The following is a 19,237-nucleotide window of genomic DNA, read 5'->3' on the forward strand; positions in this document are numbered from 1 at the left end:
ACCTATTCCCCTGGCTTGGGAGCAGGAGCCTGCAGCAGCAGTGCTGCTCCGCCCCCCCACGCCGCCAGATCACGCTGAACGCTGGAGGGAAAAAACAAGCCCTACCCGCAATGTCCCATTTTGTTATTTTTAAAGGTTCAGTACACAAAACTGGCAGGCTACATTCCACTCACACCTACATCCTCCACCTCGCAGGCATCTCTTTCCAGAAGGAGCACATCCAGCCTCTCTCCCGCTGAGGAGAGCACTGTTACCTTTCCCGAGCACTTTGCGCCCTTTGATCCATATTTCAAGGCATAGAATGTACTACGTTGCTATAAATAACGTAATAGTTGAGCTATGATTCATAGTTTAAGTAGCTACACAAAAATTTCCACAAAGTAATCTTGCTCCCACCTGCAAAGGTCTCACAGTGAATCAAATGCTTGTTTACTGCTGTTCTACTCAAAAACAGATCTCAGATAACATTCGAGATAAACAGACCCACACTCACATCTTTAACTGATCCAGTGCTCCCTCTGAGAAGAAGAGTACAGAGAATGTTTCTCTAGACAGCAAGTGGTATCTTCCATGATAGCTTGGCACAGCGTGACTACTTTCCCTTCCCAAAGGGATTTGCCTTTTCTTTTTGTATGTCAAAACAGATAAAGAAGGTCACAAGCTGGGGGGATGTGTGTGTATGGTGGGGTTTGAGGAGGAATACAAAGAGACTGACTTTTCAACTGTTTAACAAATAGCTGACAATAGTTCAGACTGGGAGATTGAAATGGATGAATTCACCTGCTTCCAAGAGAAGTAAGAAAATTCAATTCCTACTCCCCAGAACACTTCTAATACACTGCAGTTACACAAAAGTCCTGAAAAAAAGTTCAGACATATTCTGTCTTCCAACTAAATGAGATTTTTAAAAGGGTATTAAACTGGGTACCAGTCCCTGCTACAGCATAAAGCACGTTATCACCAACCAGTGAAACAAACATTTATCCATGCTGCTTCTGAGCAAAGACACCCACTACCTCTGAACAGGCCTGTCCTCCACAAGCGGCACTTCAGTACCAGACGAAGCACGGACTTACGCCCTGCACACTGCTCTCAAAATGCAGCTCATCCTACCTCCTTCTGTACCTTTATCATCATGACAAACTGGGAAAAAGAGAGCGTGGGACTCAGCTCTCAACCTGAAAACTTCCTTGCATAAATCAACACATTTTTTGCCCTTCCAAGGAAGCAAGAAGGTATCAACAAAAAGGGGAGCATGGATGAGAAAATAGCTAAATACCAAAAATAAATTTAAATTAAGTGTGATTGAAATGTAGCACCAATTTTTAAACAACAAACTAACTGGTGAATTAAAGCGACCAGACATTGGCAATATGAGAAGGAGAAAGCTATGAGAACAGAGGGGAACTGGCAGGCATAACAGAAGTATTTTTTCAGTTTTATTTACATGTTTTATCTGACACCAATGAAACCTGTTTCACGGTTCTCTTAACATGTACATGAGTACCAAAACTGGTGAATTAAGTTATATTAGTACTATTAAATACTGAAGAAAGTATCATGAAGTTAATAGGAATATCCTCTTTTCTCTTCTGGTTTTAGAACAGTTACATTCCACTTCTGTGGAAAGCTTCTACCATCTCTTTAAACACTACATTTATATAGTTGTGTGTTGCTTTTATTCAAGTGGAAATAAAAATCAGATTTCACACTGTCTACTCTTAGCCATGCTGTACAGTATCTTTTCATATGCATGTGTATAAATATATCCATGAGACCCAAACTCTCTATAGTAGTAGTCTTACATGCAGATCAAATTAAAAGAGTGTATTACCTTTTTGGTGCCAAATTTCACAGCTGGTTTCTTGTCATCTTGTCATATACATGACAAGGTGATATACAGAGGACTGAAGTGATACAGCACATAATTTACTTAACTTAGCGTCCCATGCAATCACCGACACTAAGTGAAGATAAAACCCAGGTATTTTCTTGCTTGTGCTCTAATGCAATGAAATTCAGTGAGCTTGATGGTTACACTTAAAAGTTTGAAACATAAAATGACTTATGTAGCTACTGAAGTGTCCTACACTACTGAAGATAAATGTTCAACATATTGGATCTGTGAAAGAATAAAAACAAGACATACCTTGTCTATTTCCATTCTCTTCATCCTAAGGAAAAAGAAAGAAAGAGTACTTATAAAAAGCTCAATAAATGGAAAAAACACATAGCTATCTATAAACTATGATGATTGAGCTTGTAAGATTAAGTCTGCATTCTGACATCTTGTACTCTTTCACAAATATTCAAATTACAAAATTAAGGCTTTCAGAGATTTTAGTGTAATCCCTGTTTAAAAAACAACAAACCAGAAACAAAGCACAATTCCCTGAAACATGCCCAATGAATCAACATGAACAGCATCATCTTAAAACAGATATACCAAAACACCAAAATACTGCAATGAAAGTAACACTGCATTGTGTTGTTGCAAGCATGTTTTCACCCTGAAAATCATGTAAGGATTCACAGCTAAATAATATGAGACACAAAATATTTTGCAAGCAAGTTACGAATATTTCTTCTTGAAATTTGAAATACCAAGTTTGCATTGCCTTCGGTACTATTACCTTGAGAAAGATACCTATTCCAAACACTATTTAAGAACAACCTCACAAGATTCTCCTCTTGCTCACTGTACTATACACAGTCATTAACTGGCAGGTGGCACTGATAGTCCTTGAAGAGGAAAAAAAAATAAATCGCAAAACTGAAATGTAATGAGGGAAAATGGCACAATTAAAATAGAAAATTACTACTTAAGTTACTCTGACAATATTTTAATATGAAAGACTTTTGAAAGATCAAGGATAACCTATAGAATTCTGCCATTTGAAAAGCACAATTGTTTCAATATGGAAATACCTGTTTGCTTGCTGAACTGTGACTTCATGAAGGAACGAACTTTCAAACTAAATACAGTTTCTTCGACTAGTATTTCTATTTGGGAATTATTCCTAACAATTCACCTCAGCTGATTAAACCACTTCATTCTGGAGGAAAGGACCAATGAGATGATCACAAATAATTTTCACCTGTACATTCCCTCCTGCTTTTAAATGTATGAATTTAAAATTGTAGGTCTTTTGCATTTTGAAGTATGAGCTAGAGAGTTGCTTTGCCAGGGGGGTTGGACCTGATGATCTCTCAAGGTCCCTTTCAACCCCTACGATTCTGTGATTTAAAGACAAATCACTTTTTTTTTCATATTAAATATTTTCAAAGCAGTTGCACAGTGATCTGAGCAAACTACTCAGAGGAAAACCTGAACAGAGGCAGGAAGCCCTGGGTATAAACACTATATAATGATGAGGATAAGGCAAGTGTCTCCTAGGTACAATACGTCTCTGATGAGACACAACAAAAGTTGCTGGAGCTTTGTAAGATACTACAAAAAGATAACTTTATGGGCAAAAAAAACCCAACAACAAATGAAACACCAGAAAATCAAAACACAGAGTTAACAAATCTGCTAATGATTTATTTTTAAAAAGCCATAATAATTATCATTACCACCCCAGATGTTAGAGTAGCAAACAGCATATTCTTAAGCTGTACAATCCTGCCTGCTCTGTACTTCGGTAAAAATATCACACTACAAGACAAGTACTGTAAAATTTATCATTACATGGCTTGAAGCCGTATAACAGCCAGGTGGTTTTGAATGACGATACCCAACTGAACAGCAGCAAAGAATTAGACAAGGCTAGCACCTGCACATCTCTAGTGAAAAAAAACACCTTTAGGATTTTCAATGCTAGAGCTCATAGTCTGGAAAATATGGCTCACATGTAGGCTACCTAGTTTGATTCTGCTAAAAAAAAAAAAAAGGATGTGAAAAGTTAGCTAATACAGAATTCCTTTACTTTATGAAATACTGCAGTGGATTTGTCAGTTTGTCACTGGGTATGGAAAGCTCTAATATAAAAGACAGCTGCAAAACATTAGTTCTTCATGGTATCAGGCCAATGAGCTCAGGCCTTTAAAAATGGAATGCTTTATAATGCAAATGTTCTGGAATTAGCTATCCCTCCAACATTTACCTCTTGCACATTGCAAAATGTTAGCGTATGCTGCTTCCACACCTAAAAAGCTTTTCCTTTACCATTTACTTGCTTCTCAGACTAAACGTACAGCATGAACTTTACACACAAACCCTAATAAACATCTGACATCAAAAGTGTAACTTAACATAAGCTTGTTTGCAATGCTAGCTTAAGAACCCTTCCCCACACTCCCTATCCTATTCACTCTCTTAAGGGAAAGGAGGCATGGGAAGCAATGAGGATATAATGGGTTATTCCTGAATGTGCAGCTATTCCCAGTTTGGTGTGTGGCCCCACACAAGCTCAGCCAAGTACTTTTGCCAAATGCAATGTGTTAAAACGCGGTCTCAGTTTCCAAGATCATCTTTCACACCGTCCTTCACACAGGGCTGCCCCTCCCAACAGAGCTACCACACAGCATTTCTTCTACAACCTTTCTCCATCATGTTTAGAAATTAGTTAATTAATAACAGTTACAATGAGAAAGAGTTCCTTTGTGCAGGAAGCATGAAAAGATACTAAAACTTGCGCAATAACCTGAATTCGAACAGACCCCAGTACGATGTACACTCGGAAAGTTAAATTATTATATTAAAAATATTAAAAATGCATATAATAAAAATATAATGTAAATTTTGAAATATGCAGAAATACTTCCCTGAATTAGGGCCAATCATGTTTGATCATTTCAATGAAGGCAAGTAAGGCCTGTTTTCCCGTTCAATGTAAATGAAGAACACAAAGCTTTAGAGCTGTCCCTCACACAGTCATGCAGGTCACTGTCACCTTGTCTCTAAGGTATCAAGTTTGATTCTTGAAACTCACCCTGCTTGTTCAGATGTCAAAACTTGGTCTCCTTTTTAACATGACTATTTTTACTCAGATTTTGAACAGTTCATTCTTTTCAGAAAAAAAAAAATTAGTAGCATCATGAAAAATAAAATGAAAGTTTACCACTGAAAGAAATTCAAGAAGCACTGACCAGCTCTGCACTGATCTAGAGGGAAAGTGCCAGCATCAGGTTGACACTTGAGATAACAAAAGGACTATGACTCAGAAACTAGTAGGGGACCAAGTAACTCTGGCTATTATGTTAATGGCATCTAACTTCCAGTTTTAGCCTCTATCATACAGTCAGTTAAGTGTGTACATTCTCAGGTGCAAAGAAAGGACAAAACTACTATGAGATTCAAGACAGCCAGAAAACCAAATCATAGTTACCATTATTATCTACCTCCAAAACAAAACATCTCCACCTTCCAAAGCTCTGACCAACGAGGAGACAATCACAGAATCACTAGGCTGAAAAAGACCTTTGAGATAAGAGTCCAACCATACCTGTCCTCTACTAAACTATATCCCTAAGCACCTCGTCTACCTGTCTTTTAAATACATCCAGGGATGGTGACTCAGCCACCTCCCTGGGCAGCCTGTTCCAATGCCCGATAACCCTTCTGGTGCAAAACATTTCCCTAATATCTAATCTGAACCTGCCCTGGTGCAGCTTGAGTCCATTCCCCCTCATCCTATCACCTGTCACTTGGGCCAACACCCACCTCTCTCTACACTGCCTCCAGACAGTTGTAGGCAGTAATAAAGTCTCCCATCAGCCTGAACAACCCCAGGTCCCTCAGCTGCTCCTCATAAAATTTGCTCTCCAAAGCAGAGAAGAGAGATTTGCCTATTTAGATCTGACTAACAACAGGTGAATTTCATTCTTCAGTGCCACAACTTTGGTACATTGACTTCTATAAAAAATACCTTATGATAACCCAGGAGAATAATTTTGAAGATTTGTTCTTTTTTATCCTGGCACCTCATGGACATTAAAAGTAAGAAAAGAGAAAGTAACCATGTAGGTTAATTTACAAAAGAATTGAGCAAGACTCTGTCCAAATGAACCTTATCATTTTTAGATGTAAATGAATTCCTGAATAAAGGTATTACAACTATCCAACAACCTCATTATTTTATTTTCAAAAACCAAATAAAAATGGGAATTAATTGATCATATTCAGATATATCAGAGAAAGAACATGAGGAAAAACAGTTCTAAGAGGTCTCTTGCAGAACCAGAGGGAGGTAGAACTTAAGACATCTTGAGATTTACAGGTATCAATAAATCTAGGCACTACTTGGGTTTCATTCAGAAACCATTACATGTGAATAAGAAAGGAAGGGATTTTTCTTTCTTTTTATTTTTTAACTTCCTTATGCTTATCTCCTCCTGCATATGAAAAAAAAGTATTGAGTTCCTCAGAGAGATCTAGGCATACATTCAGGAAGCAACCTATCCAGTCAGTTCTTAGTCAATGAGATTTATCCTGCTCACGCTGTTTATTTTCACCAATGGGAACAGGGGTTGTTCTTGGGAGATGCTAACGAGTGCATGTAATTTATTCTGCCCATCTAATGCGTACCCACCATCCTTCCTGTGTCTCACTGAAACTGATGGTTTTTCAGGCTACTCTCTCACCATGATGGTACAAGTTTCAATTCAGGGAGGGTATGTGTGTGGAAACAATGAAGAAAAAAACCTAAGCCTCCCACCCTTGAAGCCTACACTTTAAAAGGTGTACAGACTAATGAGACGGGCTTTGGGTAAAAAGAATTCCGTCCAGAGAAATATTTCCAGATTTGACAATGACTACCAGTCTTCTACCACTGGCAACAAATACTTTAAACTTGGGTGTGCTCATACTCTGTGAATTCCATTTTCTTGCAACAGATCAGTGGATCAGTGCACAACTATCAAATGATGCAGCGAGTGAGCCCACCCACCTTACACACAAAAGATCTTTCATCTGTGCAAGAGAGTTTTACTTTCAGGTAAGCTGAATTTCTGGCCCTAAAAAATACAATAAAATTATACATGGGTGCTTCTTTATTAATTTAACTTACTTTAAAAGAAAACTGAACTGCAGATTCTGGAGGGTAAACTATGAAGTGTCTTAAGGTGAAGCCAAAACCCTGAGATGTCCTCCTTAGCGTAACAGTTTTGGGACCAGGCCAAGAGAAAGTTTCTTCTTCCTCCGATGGTGATACAGCTTCACTCTGCTCTTTTCCATCTTTATTTTTTGATGCCTAAAATAAAAGATGACACACAGATATCATAATGTGCATAATTTAACAAACGTAACAGACTACCAAATATTCCTGTACATTCAAAAATATAATTTCTCCCCCATAACAAAAATAACTTGATGATCACCAATATTTTTTTTTTAAAGTGTATTGTAAAGCAGCATCCCTTTACAGCATTGAACCTCTGATCATATCACATACAGAATTACTCTTAAAATTTAAACTTTTAGATATGAAAAAGTCAACATACAACAGCAAAAGGCTCGCAGGAACCACAAGCAATGCATACAGCTTGCACACGTTACTTGCTTTCTACTTAGATACACACCAAACACGTGTCTACAGGGACCACCCTTCTGGGTGCACACAGCTCTCATGCACAGACATGTACAAAACCCACTCTGCTGTCCCTTGCTTACAACGCAGGTACATTTTTCCCAACTAGTATCTCCTCACCGAAAACAAGACAGAACTGAAGAACACATACAATTTGGTTAGACTTCTTCAGCAAGACACACTTCTCCTCTACTTGTATCTTTTGACTTCACCTTTGTTTTTTCCACCCTTAGCTACTTTCACTGAGCATTGAGCATGCAAATCCTAAACTTACAAGTAAAAATAGCTTCTTTTTACAATCCTAATGCAATCCCTCCTCTCATACAGAAATAGGACATCTTGTGAGTTTTTTCTTCATGTAATTTTTATATACCTTTGCTTTGAGAAAGATATTATAAAAGTATTTATCTTCTCAGCCTTACATGAAATCTTCCATTTCAATTTTCAATGTGAGTGCCCACCACATAACATTCCAAATCAAAGCCAGAAGACATACAAAGAAAGCATGCAAAACCCTATGACCCTCCTCTAAATATTCTAGTTCAACGATGCGTGTAACAAATTTAGATACCAGAGCCTATAGCCTATTCAAAGGGTATTCAAACAGAAATAATAGTCGTCTTGTCCTGTAGCTCTGCTGCTGCGGCTGATACGTGTCAGAATTTACTGCTTGGTTTTCTCCCCAGGCTGTTTCAAAATGCTCCCTTTTACTTCAGTCTTACAGGCGGGATCTCAAACTGCTGTGCTTATCAGCAAGGTGAGCCCAGCCAACTCCAATCAACACTTGCATTTCCACTCCAACCGCAGTAACACCACCACCTATTACTGCAGAAGTGTTGCAGCTGCTTGGTGAGACAGTTAACTCACCGGAACAACATTCTGCATTCAGTTATGGAAAACACGACGCATTTCTACACAGATGCTACAGTTTGTCCTCGGAAACCTGTGTCTTAGGAAGTCCAACAGGGAGGACAAGTAAATACTAGCCAGTGTTTCAAAGACCAAATCTCCCTACCTCCAAACAGCCCTGTTCTTGAGCAAGGACAAACATACAAATGGATCATCTTAGTGCTAGAGCCAAGACAAGAAATAGAGCTATTTCTGGAACCAGAAAAAGCAGAGAATCCAGAGCAGCCTGACAGGACTTGCTCCTCTGAACAGCCTGGAAGGATTATCAGAAGATTTTGGAAACAACCATGATAGATAACAAGGACACTGCCTCAGCCTAAGTCTGTCCTCATTTATCATCTTCATTCACATTTTAAAGTGTTGGTGTGAAACGGAAGAGACTGTGCAATCTGATGACTAAGGAATGAAAAATGAGTCCAAACTGTGAAACCGCCACGATGAGCGGCTTTAGTTTAAAGTTCAAGCAATGCAAAGATTAAGATAAGAGTTACATAATCCTTTAGCCTAAGGACGAGGCTTGTTATTGAGGTGTTCCCTACCAATCTGTTCAGCTTTCAAACATGACAGCATTTTTTCAGTTCTGCACAAATGTCGCTTCTCAGGACATGAGCAGAAACCGGAGCCAGTGAGAACATTCTGATCCTAGTGAATTGGCGAAAGAAATAGGTCCTAATAAAAAAAAAACAAACCCAAACAAAACCCAAACATCACTGGCCTCTAAAAAAATGAGAGTGATTTCCCCCATTAAGTGATGGGCAGCAACCCATCTCTTTAACATTCCCTTGCAATCTTTTGTTTCTGCTCTCAGAATTTTTTTACAGGCGATGCTTGATATGGAAGTTTTGACCAAACAACCAACCACAGCACAAGAGGTGTTAACAAATACCTAATATAGATATGTAAGCAGCAAGCTTAAATGTAGCACTGAAAACCAGAAACTTTTTTCTGCAAAAGCATCTCTAGCCAAAAGGTAATTTTAGTACATGTAACAACTGATCACTCAAATTTACATATAGAAATACTGTGACCCAAGTTCAAAATACAGTCCTACAGAAAACTTCACACGGTCCGAGATATGGAAGATGCAACATCTCATTGTAGAGCAAAGAGAACTTTGAGTTTCCTTCTAATCTGATATAAACTTTTAGCATTCACACAAGTTGCTGAACTAACAGCTATTGCTAAACCACAGTACTCCCCAGTCAAATCATTATTTCTTGAAAGAGCACTCCAAAAGCGAAGGGTTACCTTCACCTCATCCTTGGACTCCCTGTGAAGTCTGCCAACAGGGCAACGGAAAGACAATAATAAATGTGAGATATGTTTAGCAACAGCAACTTTGAGCTACCACTATGAACAAGAAATAATCTGAATTGTAAAGCAGAGTCAATATCTGTTGCATCATCCTGTGACATGTCCAACCGCAGCACACCCACCAGAGCATCGCTCCCCAGGGAAGGCTTTAAAAAGGAACAACAGCAACAAAAAAAAGCAGCTTCCAAAAACACAACAAAACAAGGATGCAGGACAGAAAGCAAGAAACAGATGATGTTTAGAATAGGCAAGAACACATTATTCAAGGCAGAGTTCCCACATGGGTTTTCCTTCTGAGCCAAAAGTGATAATAATCAAATTTCAAATACATGAACTATTTTGTATCCTTGAGGTGATCTGTCTTTGGGGTAGACCCATTTGCATTTGAGGAGAATGAAAAATGAATACTTTATTTTGGTTTCATTTCATACAAAAATCTAACAAAGGACTGTTGCTGTATTCCTTACTGAAGGTCTGTATGTTTCTCTCAATACAGATTCAATGCTCAAAATCAAGTCAGAGTGCATACATCTGAGTTCAAGGACTGAAGAATCCCAGGCTACTAAAAATGATTTAAGCAGCATTTCCCTCAGGATTTCTCCACACAAGGTTTCTGCACAGAATATCTCCAAGCATCATTTCCTGTTATATGCAATTACAAGGACATACAACAGACACATTATAAAATACATACTTTGGTTTTAATATTTTATTTAACCCTTTTTTCGAAAAGCAGGATGGACTTAACGTAACTACATCAGTCACTAGAAGCCTAACACATAGTAACATAATGATGTAAACTCAGTAACGCTGATGTTTGTAACTGATACTATTTCCAATTAAACATACATCTTCAATCAATTTCTCATTACATCAATTTTTTAAAAGGGTAAAAAAGCCAATACAGCCAACTTGTTCTTAAGTTTAAAAAAAATCAAACAGGCTTTGGAGACCAATTCACAGACATATCTATATTAAGCATGCTAAAAGTCCTTAAGTGACAGTCAAAGGTAATCGCAATAGAAGCTATCAATAAAGAATTGTTTTCCTGACTATCCAAATGGCTAAATAGGTATACTCTGAGTTCTGAATATAACTTCATAGATGAGTAGTAGCGAACACAAGAAACAAGTTTATACATTGTACTACTGATCCTTGAAATAATTTCAAGCCATTTTAAAGTTGGTATGAGTAATCAATTTGTATCTGCATTTAATCTTTGGGTTCAGTACACAAATTCAAAACTGTTTCTAAAGACACTTAGGACAGGCATCCAGGTTTGCTCTACACTGTTTTAGTTTTTACCACATAAAAGAGTTCACAAGTAACTTATGTGAATAAAAGTCTTGTTGTAAGTTTAAGTATTGCCCAAACTACATTTTCTGGAGCCTAGATCTGTATTGAACACCGCAACACAAAAAAAACCACCCCAAAACCGCCACCTACAAACCGCAAAAAAAACCCACCAGACCAAGACAAGGACTTACCTCTAAGTACCTTGGTAAGAGCACAGAGACAGCCTGTGCTAAACAGGGTCTACTTCAGCTGCATTTAGCAGTATTCAGCTTTTAACTAGTGTACCAAGACATGTCATACCTGAAGTAGGAGTTCAGCTGGATGGATATATGCTGAACTGAAAATGAGCTGATCTCACCTGATTTTACTGTTTCAGCAGCATTTTTTAGTCATTACTGACACAACACAGAGCAAAAAAAAAGTATATTGAATACAGTCAGTAATCCCTAAAATCTTCCTGAGACACCAATAGGATATTCAAAATGCCGTATTTAATTCCAGGCTTTCTTGAAAACAGTGGTATTTCTTGCATTGGGTCATTTATTTTTTCTATCCTCGGTACCCAAATAACCATCACTTAGCTAACTGCCCTTTTAAATCCCCAATTGCAGAGAGGAAAAAAGAGCTTTTCTAGAACAGTTTGATCTTATTTAATGTTATGGAGTATATGGTCTTTTAAAAAAAAGGTAACAGGAAAAAAAAATAATCTCTGGTTAAGGCTAAAGAACAGGGGAAAAAACCCTGCCTATACGGGCAAGAAAGTGTTACCTACAGCTCAACAGTAGGTTTACAATGCAAGTCAGCCTTTGTTTCTTTAAGAACGAGGTTCTTCCACTGATGATTTTAAAATGAAGTTATAATAAGCCACTGACCATTTTAGACTCAACCATACAGAACACTTCAAATTGCTTTGCTGACAAAGCTAACAAAGAGTCAACCAAAGCAATAATAAATATAACCCTCAAGAAATACTTCTGCTCTTCTCGGTACACCCATCTGATCAGAAATAACCAGGCAAAGAAACATGTTATGCCCAGAGGACAATGCGTTCCCTTGACCCTTGTAACTTCCTCCTGTGGTCACAGACCTGGACTCCAGCATATACATGAACTTGGACAGAATAAAATGTTTTAGCTCAGTAGCACCTCACAAGCAGGATCAAGTCATACAAGGTGCAAAAATCAGTCTTCAGTTCTCCTAAAGCTCATAAAGCAAAGACTTCAAGAAAAGTAGTATTTGTCTTTATAAAAGTTACCTATCACATACTGAAATGATTTCAAGCTGTGTTGAGACAAGACATTTCTAATGTCTTTAAGCCAGACTGGAATGTACAAATAGCATCTGAAACAGAAGCCAGTTAATTCCAGACGAAGAAAAGTAATTTCTGACACAAAGGTGACACCTTAAGCAAACTCATCTTCAAAACAAATGAGCTCCATCACTTTCAGCCTCAGCAACACGTTCACCTCCAACTGCAAAGAATCCCTGCAAGAAGACAAGGGAAAGAATGCAGAAAACCCCAAACTAACAAAATTTTAGGACTCTGTGACAAGTATTCATTTGTCACAGAATCACAAGGCGGGAAAAGACCTTTAAGATCACCAAGTCCAACTATTCCTGTCCTATCCTAAACCATATCCGTAAGTACCTCATCTACCCTTTTTTTAAGCACATCCATGGAAGGTGACTCAACCCCTCCCTGGGCAGCCTGTTCCAGGCCCCAGCAACTCTTTCAGTAAAAATTTTTTTTCTAATATCTAATCTGAACCTGCCCTGGCACAGCTTCATGCCATTTCCCCTTGTCCTATCTCCTGTTACTTGGCTGAAGAGACTAAACGTATGAATTATTTTTAGGCTTGAAAAAATCCTCTAGTCTTCCCAGTGGCAGGTAGTAGGGCTGTAGGGGAGCGCAGAAATTCAGACAGGGTATGCACTGACACCATCCTCCCCTCAAAAGACTCTTCAATCATTTTATGTCCTCACAAGGTAGCCAGAAGGTATAACTATTGATATCCACAAACCCATGCTGATGGTCAGAAATCAGTCTGCCAAATTGTTAGGATAAAAGGAAGCTATAAAAATCCTAGATGCATGATCCTGGATGCTAGCCAACACTGTAAAAAAGGCATCTATACATACCAGATTTAGGAAACTTTAAGCCTAATTCCAAATACATCTGCAGCAGCACATGGATAATACAGTCATCCACAGAAGCTGCCCCTTCTTGCTAATACCAAAGTTAGCCTACACAGTTTATTAGTAAGTCATCCCAAACATCTACGTATTTTGAGTGTCCAACTGTAGCATTCCAATTGGCATGCTACCTCAGTGTCACCCCCTTCACTCTAAATCAAGAAGGTTAAAAGTAATTACTTATTACTGCTTAATTTATTATATAGATTTAAGCTTAGTGTAGATACCTAATAATACGAATTATTTGCATCAATCTGTCAGTTGTATCAACTCCAACTCCACAGGGCTTCTCTCTGTCCGTCATCCCAGCCCCAGAGGCACTAAAGAGTCTGTTTGCAAAGCCTCTACCCTAAATATGATTTTTTCAAAAAATAATTTTGCTTTTAGAGTCTGCCTATACAGTTTAAATACTGTCCTCTAAAACTAAAGTCTCATCATGGTCAAAGTCTGCCATTAAGCACTCCTGTGATTTCTAATTTAACCAGGAACTTCATCTTTTCTTGTCCACCTTTTAGTAAAACAAAGACTAGTTGGGCATGGCTAAGTGTAATCACCTCCTGCCCATATGTCAAACTTAACTTAAACATTATAGTGATTTATTTCTACTTAGTAAAAATAAAAGCTTCCCTCTACCCAATGAGTTTGGCTCAGGGTACAACAATACAGAGTAACAGTACAATATACACCACACACCAGAATACACAATATATTTACGCAATGATGTGCTGCCACACACCTTTTATTAACAGCACTTCACTAAAACTAGACATGGCTTAACATTGCAGACTGGGATGAAAGTAGTTCAAGGTACATGAGCCTTTATCTACACAAGTGACACTGTAGCAACCTGCCCTAAACAGAAAAATCAGGAAGTTGTAAACATGGAGCAGCAGAGAAAAGGAAAGTTTTTCCTAACTCCAAACATCTGTTCCTTCATTCTTTTGCAGACTGGCCATGGAGAAGTGGATCCCACCCAAGAGACTTATGCTGGTCCTACTGACTGGTAGCAAGACCCTTTTGTCCCCTGCTCTGAGGGATCTGTCCTCCATCCTGTCCACTCCAGCACTACGCATTTAAGAAAGCTTCAGGAAGGATTCAGTTCCCTGATGCTAGTAACTGCTGAGTGTGTTTTCAGTAGGTAAAAAGGAGGCTGCCGTGCCACGAAGAGGTAACTTGTCTGTAACTAGTAATGAAAAGGTAAACAAGCCCTCAAAGTTTGAAAGATCAAACTGCTGCAGAACCACTCTCACCAGAGAAAGCTGAGATGTGGAGATAAACAGAACAAAAGCCTCACATATACAGCTATCATTTAGATGGCATTCAGAGACATAAAACTGGTCCAGTCAGAGCCTTCTCTCTGGGACCATTGCTAACAGAAGACAGTCTGCTTTTGGACTTGAGAGGCACAGCTTTTCTTCCATGCTGAAGCTCTTCATGAAGGCAGGAAAAAAAGGGCAAAGAGTGGGAAAAAAAATACCAGTGTCCAGAGGAAGACTTCCATTTCAAAAGTCCAGGAGTGTCAGCTCAGAGTCAAAGGAAACCATTTATCTCTCACAGGGAAGGTGGTATATACACATGAGGTGTAGTATATTTGCTGAGGCTCCTCAGCACTAACATTTCTCTTCAGTTGCTGCTGAGGGGGATGTAGTAACTGGAAAGGATAATAAAAGCAAACAAACTGAAGAACTCAAGCAGCTCTCTAGGACCAAGACCCTAATCCTTTATGACACCTGATGGAGAAGTACCTATTACAGTGAAATAGTTTCAATATCAAACAACAGGAAAACAAATTATTCATGACTGCCATCAGATGAAGGACAAAGATGGGCAATGTCATTTCTCATGTTTTCTGTTCACCTTGGTTGGGTAGGCAGGCCCTGAGCATCCCCCAGCAGCAGTCTAGGAAGAGCTCTCCCTCACCCAGCCCTCTAATGGGTCTGGCTGATAGCACTAACCACCTGAGACAGTTCAGGGAAGGCAGCTAAGAGGCAAATATCACTTATGGAGTGACCACAGCTCTAAGTGTCTTTTTCAAAGGAGCTCTTTTTTCATCATTTTAATGCACTGTTATGACACTAAGCCTATGTGGCAACAGCAACAGGTCCTTTTTCGGGGACTCACTGAAATTAATTCAGGTAACTGGTAGGAGGTGGTCATAGCAGCAAACCTGATGCTTTCTTTTAGGATTGTGAATCCTACCCAGATGGAATGCATGCCTGGAATTGTCTTTTAATTCAGTAACGAAGGGGGGGACTGCATGTCTGCAGCATAGGTCAGCGAAAGCCTTTGAAAATAAGCATCTCAGAACTGAGTAACTCAATTCAGCAAAACACATAAATGGTGTCTTCAAACCAAGCCCAGTCATGGAGGACAGCTCAGAAAGCAAGAAAGGTACTCCAAATGTACAAAGTAAATGGGAAATCTGCAACCTTTCAAAATCAAAGTGTCTGTGCCAGCACGGCAGATGGCTGGAAGGTACAGGGATGGAGACATGCATTACTGCCATGCACTATGCAGGCTACAGAGCTGGCTTGGGAGTGCAGGTAAAAGGACAGAGGGACATGTGTTTCTGTGTACTTCTGTAACTACTGTTGTAGTAAACAGAATCAAGGAGATACAGTATTTTCAAGATAAAGGATTTCAGTTCTCAAAAAGGTCAAAGTGCACACAGAAAATAAGCTGGATGTGTGGAGGTTTTTATGGTTTATTACACAGCTTAAGTTTCCCTTATTGTGCTGCCCTGTTTACAGAAGGCTGCTCTGTAAATCACTGCAGTTGGTACTCATTTAAGTCTCATCCCTGCTCTACAAGACCTGAATAGCAAAGCTGAACGCAATCTACAGCAGCCTTTACTTTTCTCCTTTACCTAAAAATGCTCTCACATTTGTAACACATTCCTCCCTCCCATCCACCCCAACTCAAATAGAGAAAAGGAAGAAGGGAAGAAGGGTTAGAGGAAGCTTATACCTGGAAAAACTCTGTCTTCTTGATTTGGAATCAAGTTCCTCCATCACAACACTCTTTACTGGCAAACCACTCAAGGACTTTGTGACGGTCCAGAAAAGGATGATTTTATACATGTAAACATGTACAGAATGTATAAATGTGTGCTATTATACACACAAAACAGCATACTATATTTTGCATGTGTGTATATATACACATATTTCCAGTAGTTTGTCTACACCCAAAAACTATACTACTACTACACAATATTCTTCTCAAAGCTAATTAGGAGCACTTCAGATCATGCCATATACTTCCAGAGCTACAGCTCATTTCAAGCACCACCACCAAGAAACAGAGTAAAAAGTATAGGGACTTCACCAGACAGAGATAAAAACCATGTGGTTTTGTTTCTATTTTGCATTTAGTATTTATAATTTAAAAAGTCACACACTTCATAATATTAAATTTAGAAAAACATTTTAAAACATTAAGAGCTTCCTTGTTTTCTTATAGGCTCATTAGCAAAATCCTCCCCTCTTAAAAGCTACATCCTTAAACTGGAAAGAAAGGAAACATCTGCAGGGGTGGCAGCATAACAGCAAAGTGTCATGTGATCTTAATTTAGCTAAATTGAAGCTTTTCCTTCTCTTCTTGTTCTGTCATTGCTTGTTAAGAATGGGAAATGCTTTGTCCTCACCTTACAGTCCAATCTGGAGATATCAGATGAAGTGAAGAAAAAACCCCATGCTTCTACAGCTCAGCATTGAAGGCATGCTTGAGGTTACTCCATGCATAATAAAAGACCCTTCTCAGCAGTCTGACACAAGTGACAGTGAGTAGTTTGCACAGAGTGGCCGCCTGTCAAGGGCTGCCTCACACTGCTTATTGCAGCCTCTGGGAACTTACTGACAGGTCCAACAACACCAGCCACCCCATGACCCACTCTGGTTCCTACAAACAGGGAGGGAACAATAAGAAACACCACCAGTGTTGCCAGCTGAACTCACTACCACAAAACCAGGAACGAGTTTCAACGAAGTTTGTACTCTGTCTAGAATAGCATGGACTCTCTCCAACACACAACGTACCAGATAGCTTCCACTACGCTTTCACCAGACTATCATAGTATACCTACATACATGTGAAACAGTTTTGCAGAAGCCATGGTGAGAAACAGAAGTCACAGCACAGAATAAAAGCTGCCCTGCAAAGACCCCATTTCAATAACCAGATGCACCACCGCTTTTTCAGCCCTGGAACCGCTTACACATTTCCTTCAGCTCATACTTCTTCTCTTCTCCATATCTGCAGAATATGTTTTGATTCAAAGAAATGATCAACTCTACAAGGGACTCCATTTAAGTTGACCAAACCACACAAGAAAGCACATGTTTTTCCACAGCCTCTTCGTCCCTACAGCAAGACTCTGCTTGGACTACTAGGCTACTCCATCATGCAGCTACAATGCTGAGTAAGGACATTACTTTGTGGGCTCAGCGGTGGCACCTTACACCTGCTTTCTATCAAGTTAATGTAGGTATGAGGCTGATGATCTTGTACTGAAGGTGGTTGAGTCACCATCCCTGGATGTGTTTAAAAAAGGGGTAGATGAGGTACTTAGGGATATGGTTTAGCATAGGACGGGAATGGTTGGACTTGATGATCTTAAAGGTCTTTTCCAGCCTTGTGATTCTGTGAAGGTGCCCAACTTCTCAACATAAACAGAATGTGTACATTCCTGTCACAAAACAAGAAATAATTCTAGAGACTAGCCACACCACTTCATCTGCATTCAGCTACTCGCTGTTAAAGCTTTCTAATCCAGAGACTATTAATAAACTCCTGTGAACTCACCACTTAAATATATTCCTGATCCCATGTTTCAGGATATTTAATTCAAGCATACTATACAACATGCAAATCAACACACTAAGTTTTAAAAGCCTTAAACTCAGAAGTGAAAAGGCTTGGATTACACACAACCCCCCACATCCCCACTCCACCCCCCAAAAAGCATACACTCATGCAAAGCCACATATAAACACTCAAGTTAATCAACTTCAAAACCCTAAATTTGTAATCTACTATGCATACAGAGAGTAAGAAAAGATTTTCAGCGAAGAACATCATTTACTAAGGCTATAATGACTTAAAATTACTATGTCATCAACCTGAAAAACAAAATCTTAAATCTTTACACCCAGAGACAAGATATCACTAAGAAGATAAGTAGGAGAAAGCTGTCCACCAGATTTTCAGTTTAGCTGCAAATCCAGAAGCTTTTGAACACTGACCTATGATGTGATCATGTGTGACCTGCATTTCCTCACAGTTTGCAGTATGTATATCAGCAAGAATGGCTGATACACGTCACTAAATCTACATTTGTATCTCTGTCTGAAGATTGGGGTGGGGGGAGAGAAGAAATCTATTTTAAACACACATCTATTTGTTTAAGAATGACTTGTCTTTGCATGCCAATTACTGTGGCTTGAACTGCTCACTGCTGCCGAATTACTCCCCTGTACTTTTGAACATCACAAAAATCTTTCTCCAGCAATACCAATTCCCACAATGAGTAAAGCCACCAGCTATTTCCTGCAATGATTTTACACATTTTACTCAATAGAATTGAAAGCATCACACCCTGCACTGCTATGAGACAAGATTTTTATCATATTCCCTCCCCTCCCGAGGCAGCAGATAAACAGAAATAAGAGCACAGTAAGATAACATAATATCACATTTCAAAACTCTTATCAGTTGCAAAGATCTGAGAAGGAATGCAGCCACTTTTATTATTTCATCCTCCAAGTGACACATTTGGAAGACTGAAAAGCTATTTTTATGTTATCAGAGACTCTCCCAAGGAAGGGAAATAGCTGCAGTGCAGCAGCTGCTGCAGTACTGCTGTGTTCTGGGGCTGAAGGCCATGCAAGAGCTAGGCTTGAACTGCAACACCTCATTCTCACGTAAGTTAAAAAAAAAAAAATAAAGAAATCTTGGCTGCTGTAATGTCACTATATACTACCTTTTTTCACGTACAT

The 19,237-nt window shown here is 39.0% G+C and overlaps 1 protein-coding gene across 1 annotated transcript in view; it reads right to left on the minus strand.

The window, feature by feature from the left end:
* ARHGAP21 (Rho GTPase activating protein 21) overlaps positions 1 to 19,237 on the minus strand; it is a gene marked incomplete at its 5' end in the record, with an annotated part of 113,090 nt that overhangs the window by 58,293 nt on the left and 35,560 nt on the right. Inside the window, 2 exons of the mRNA XM_084279697.1 lie at positions 2,150 to 2,174; positions 7,011 to 7,193. Of these exons, the coding sequence (XP_084135823.1) occupies positions 2,150 to 2,174; positions 7,011 to 7,193 (208 nt within the window). The remainder of the gene's footprint in view (positions 1 to 2,149; positions 2,175 to 7,010; positions 7,194 to 19,237) is intronic.

This window comes from Gallinula chloropus, assembly GCF_964237585.1.
Source record: "Gallinula chloropus genome assembly, chromosome: 2".
NCBI lineage: Eukaryota > Metazoa > Chordata > Aves > Gruiformes > Rallidae > Gallinula > Gallinula chloropus.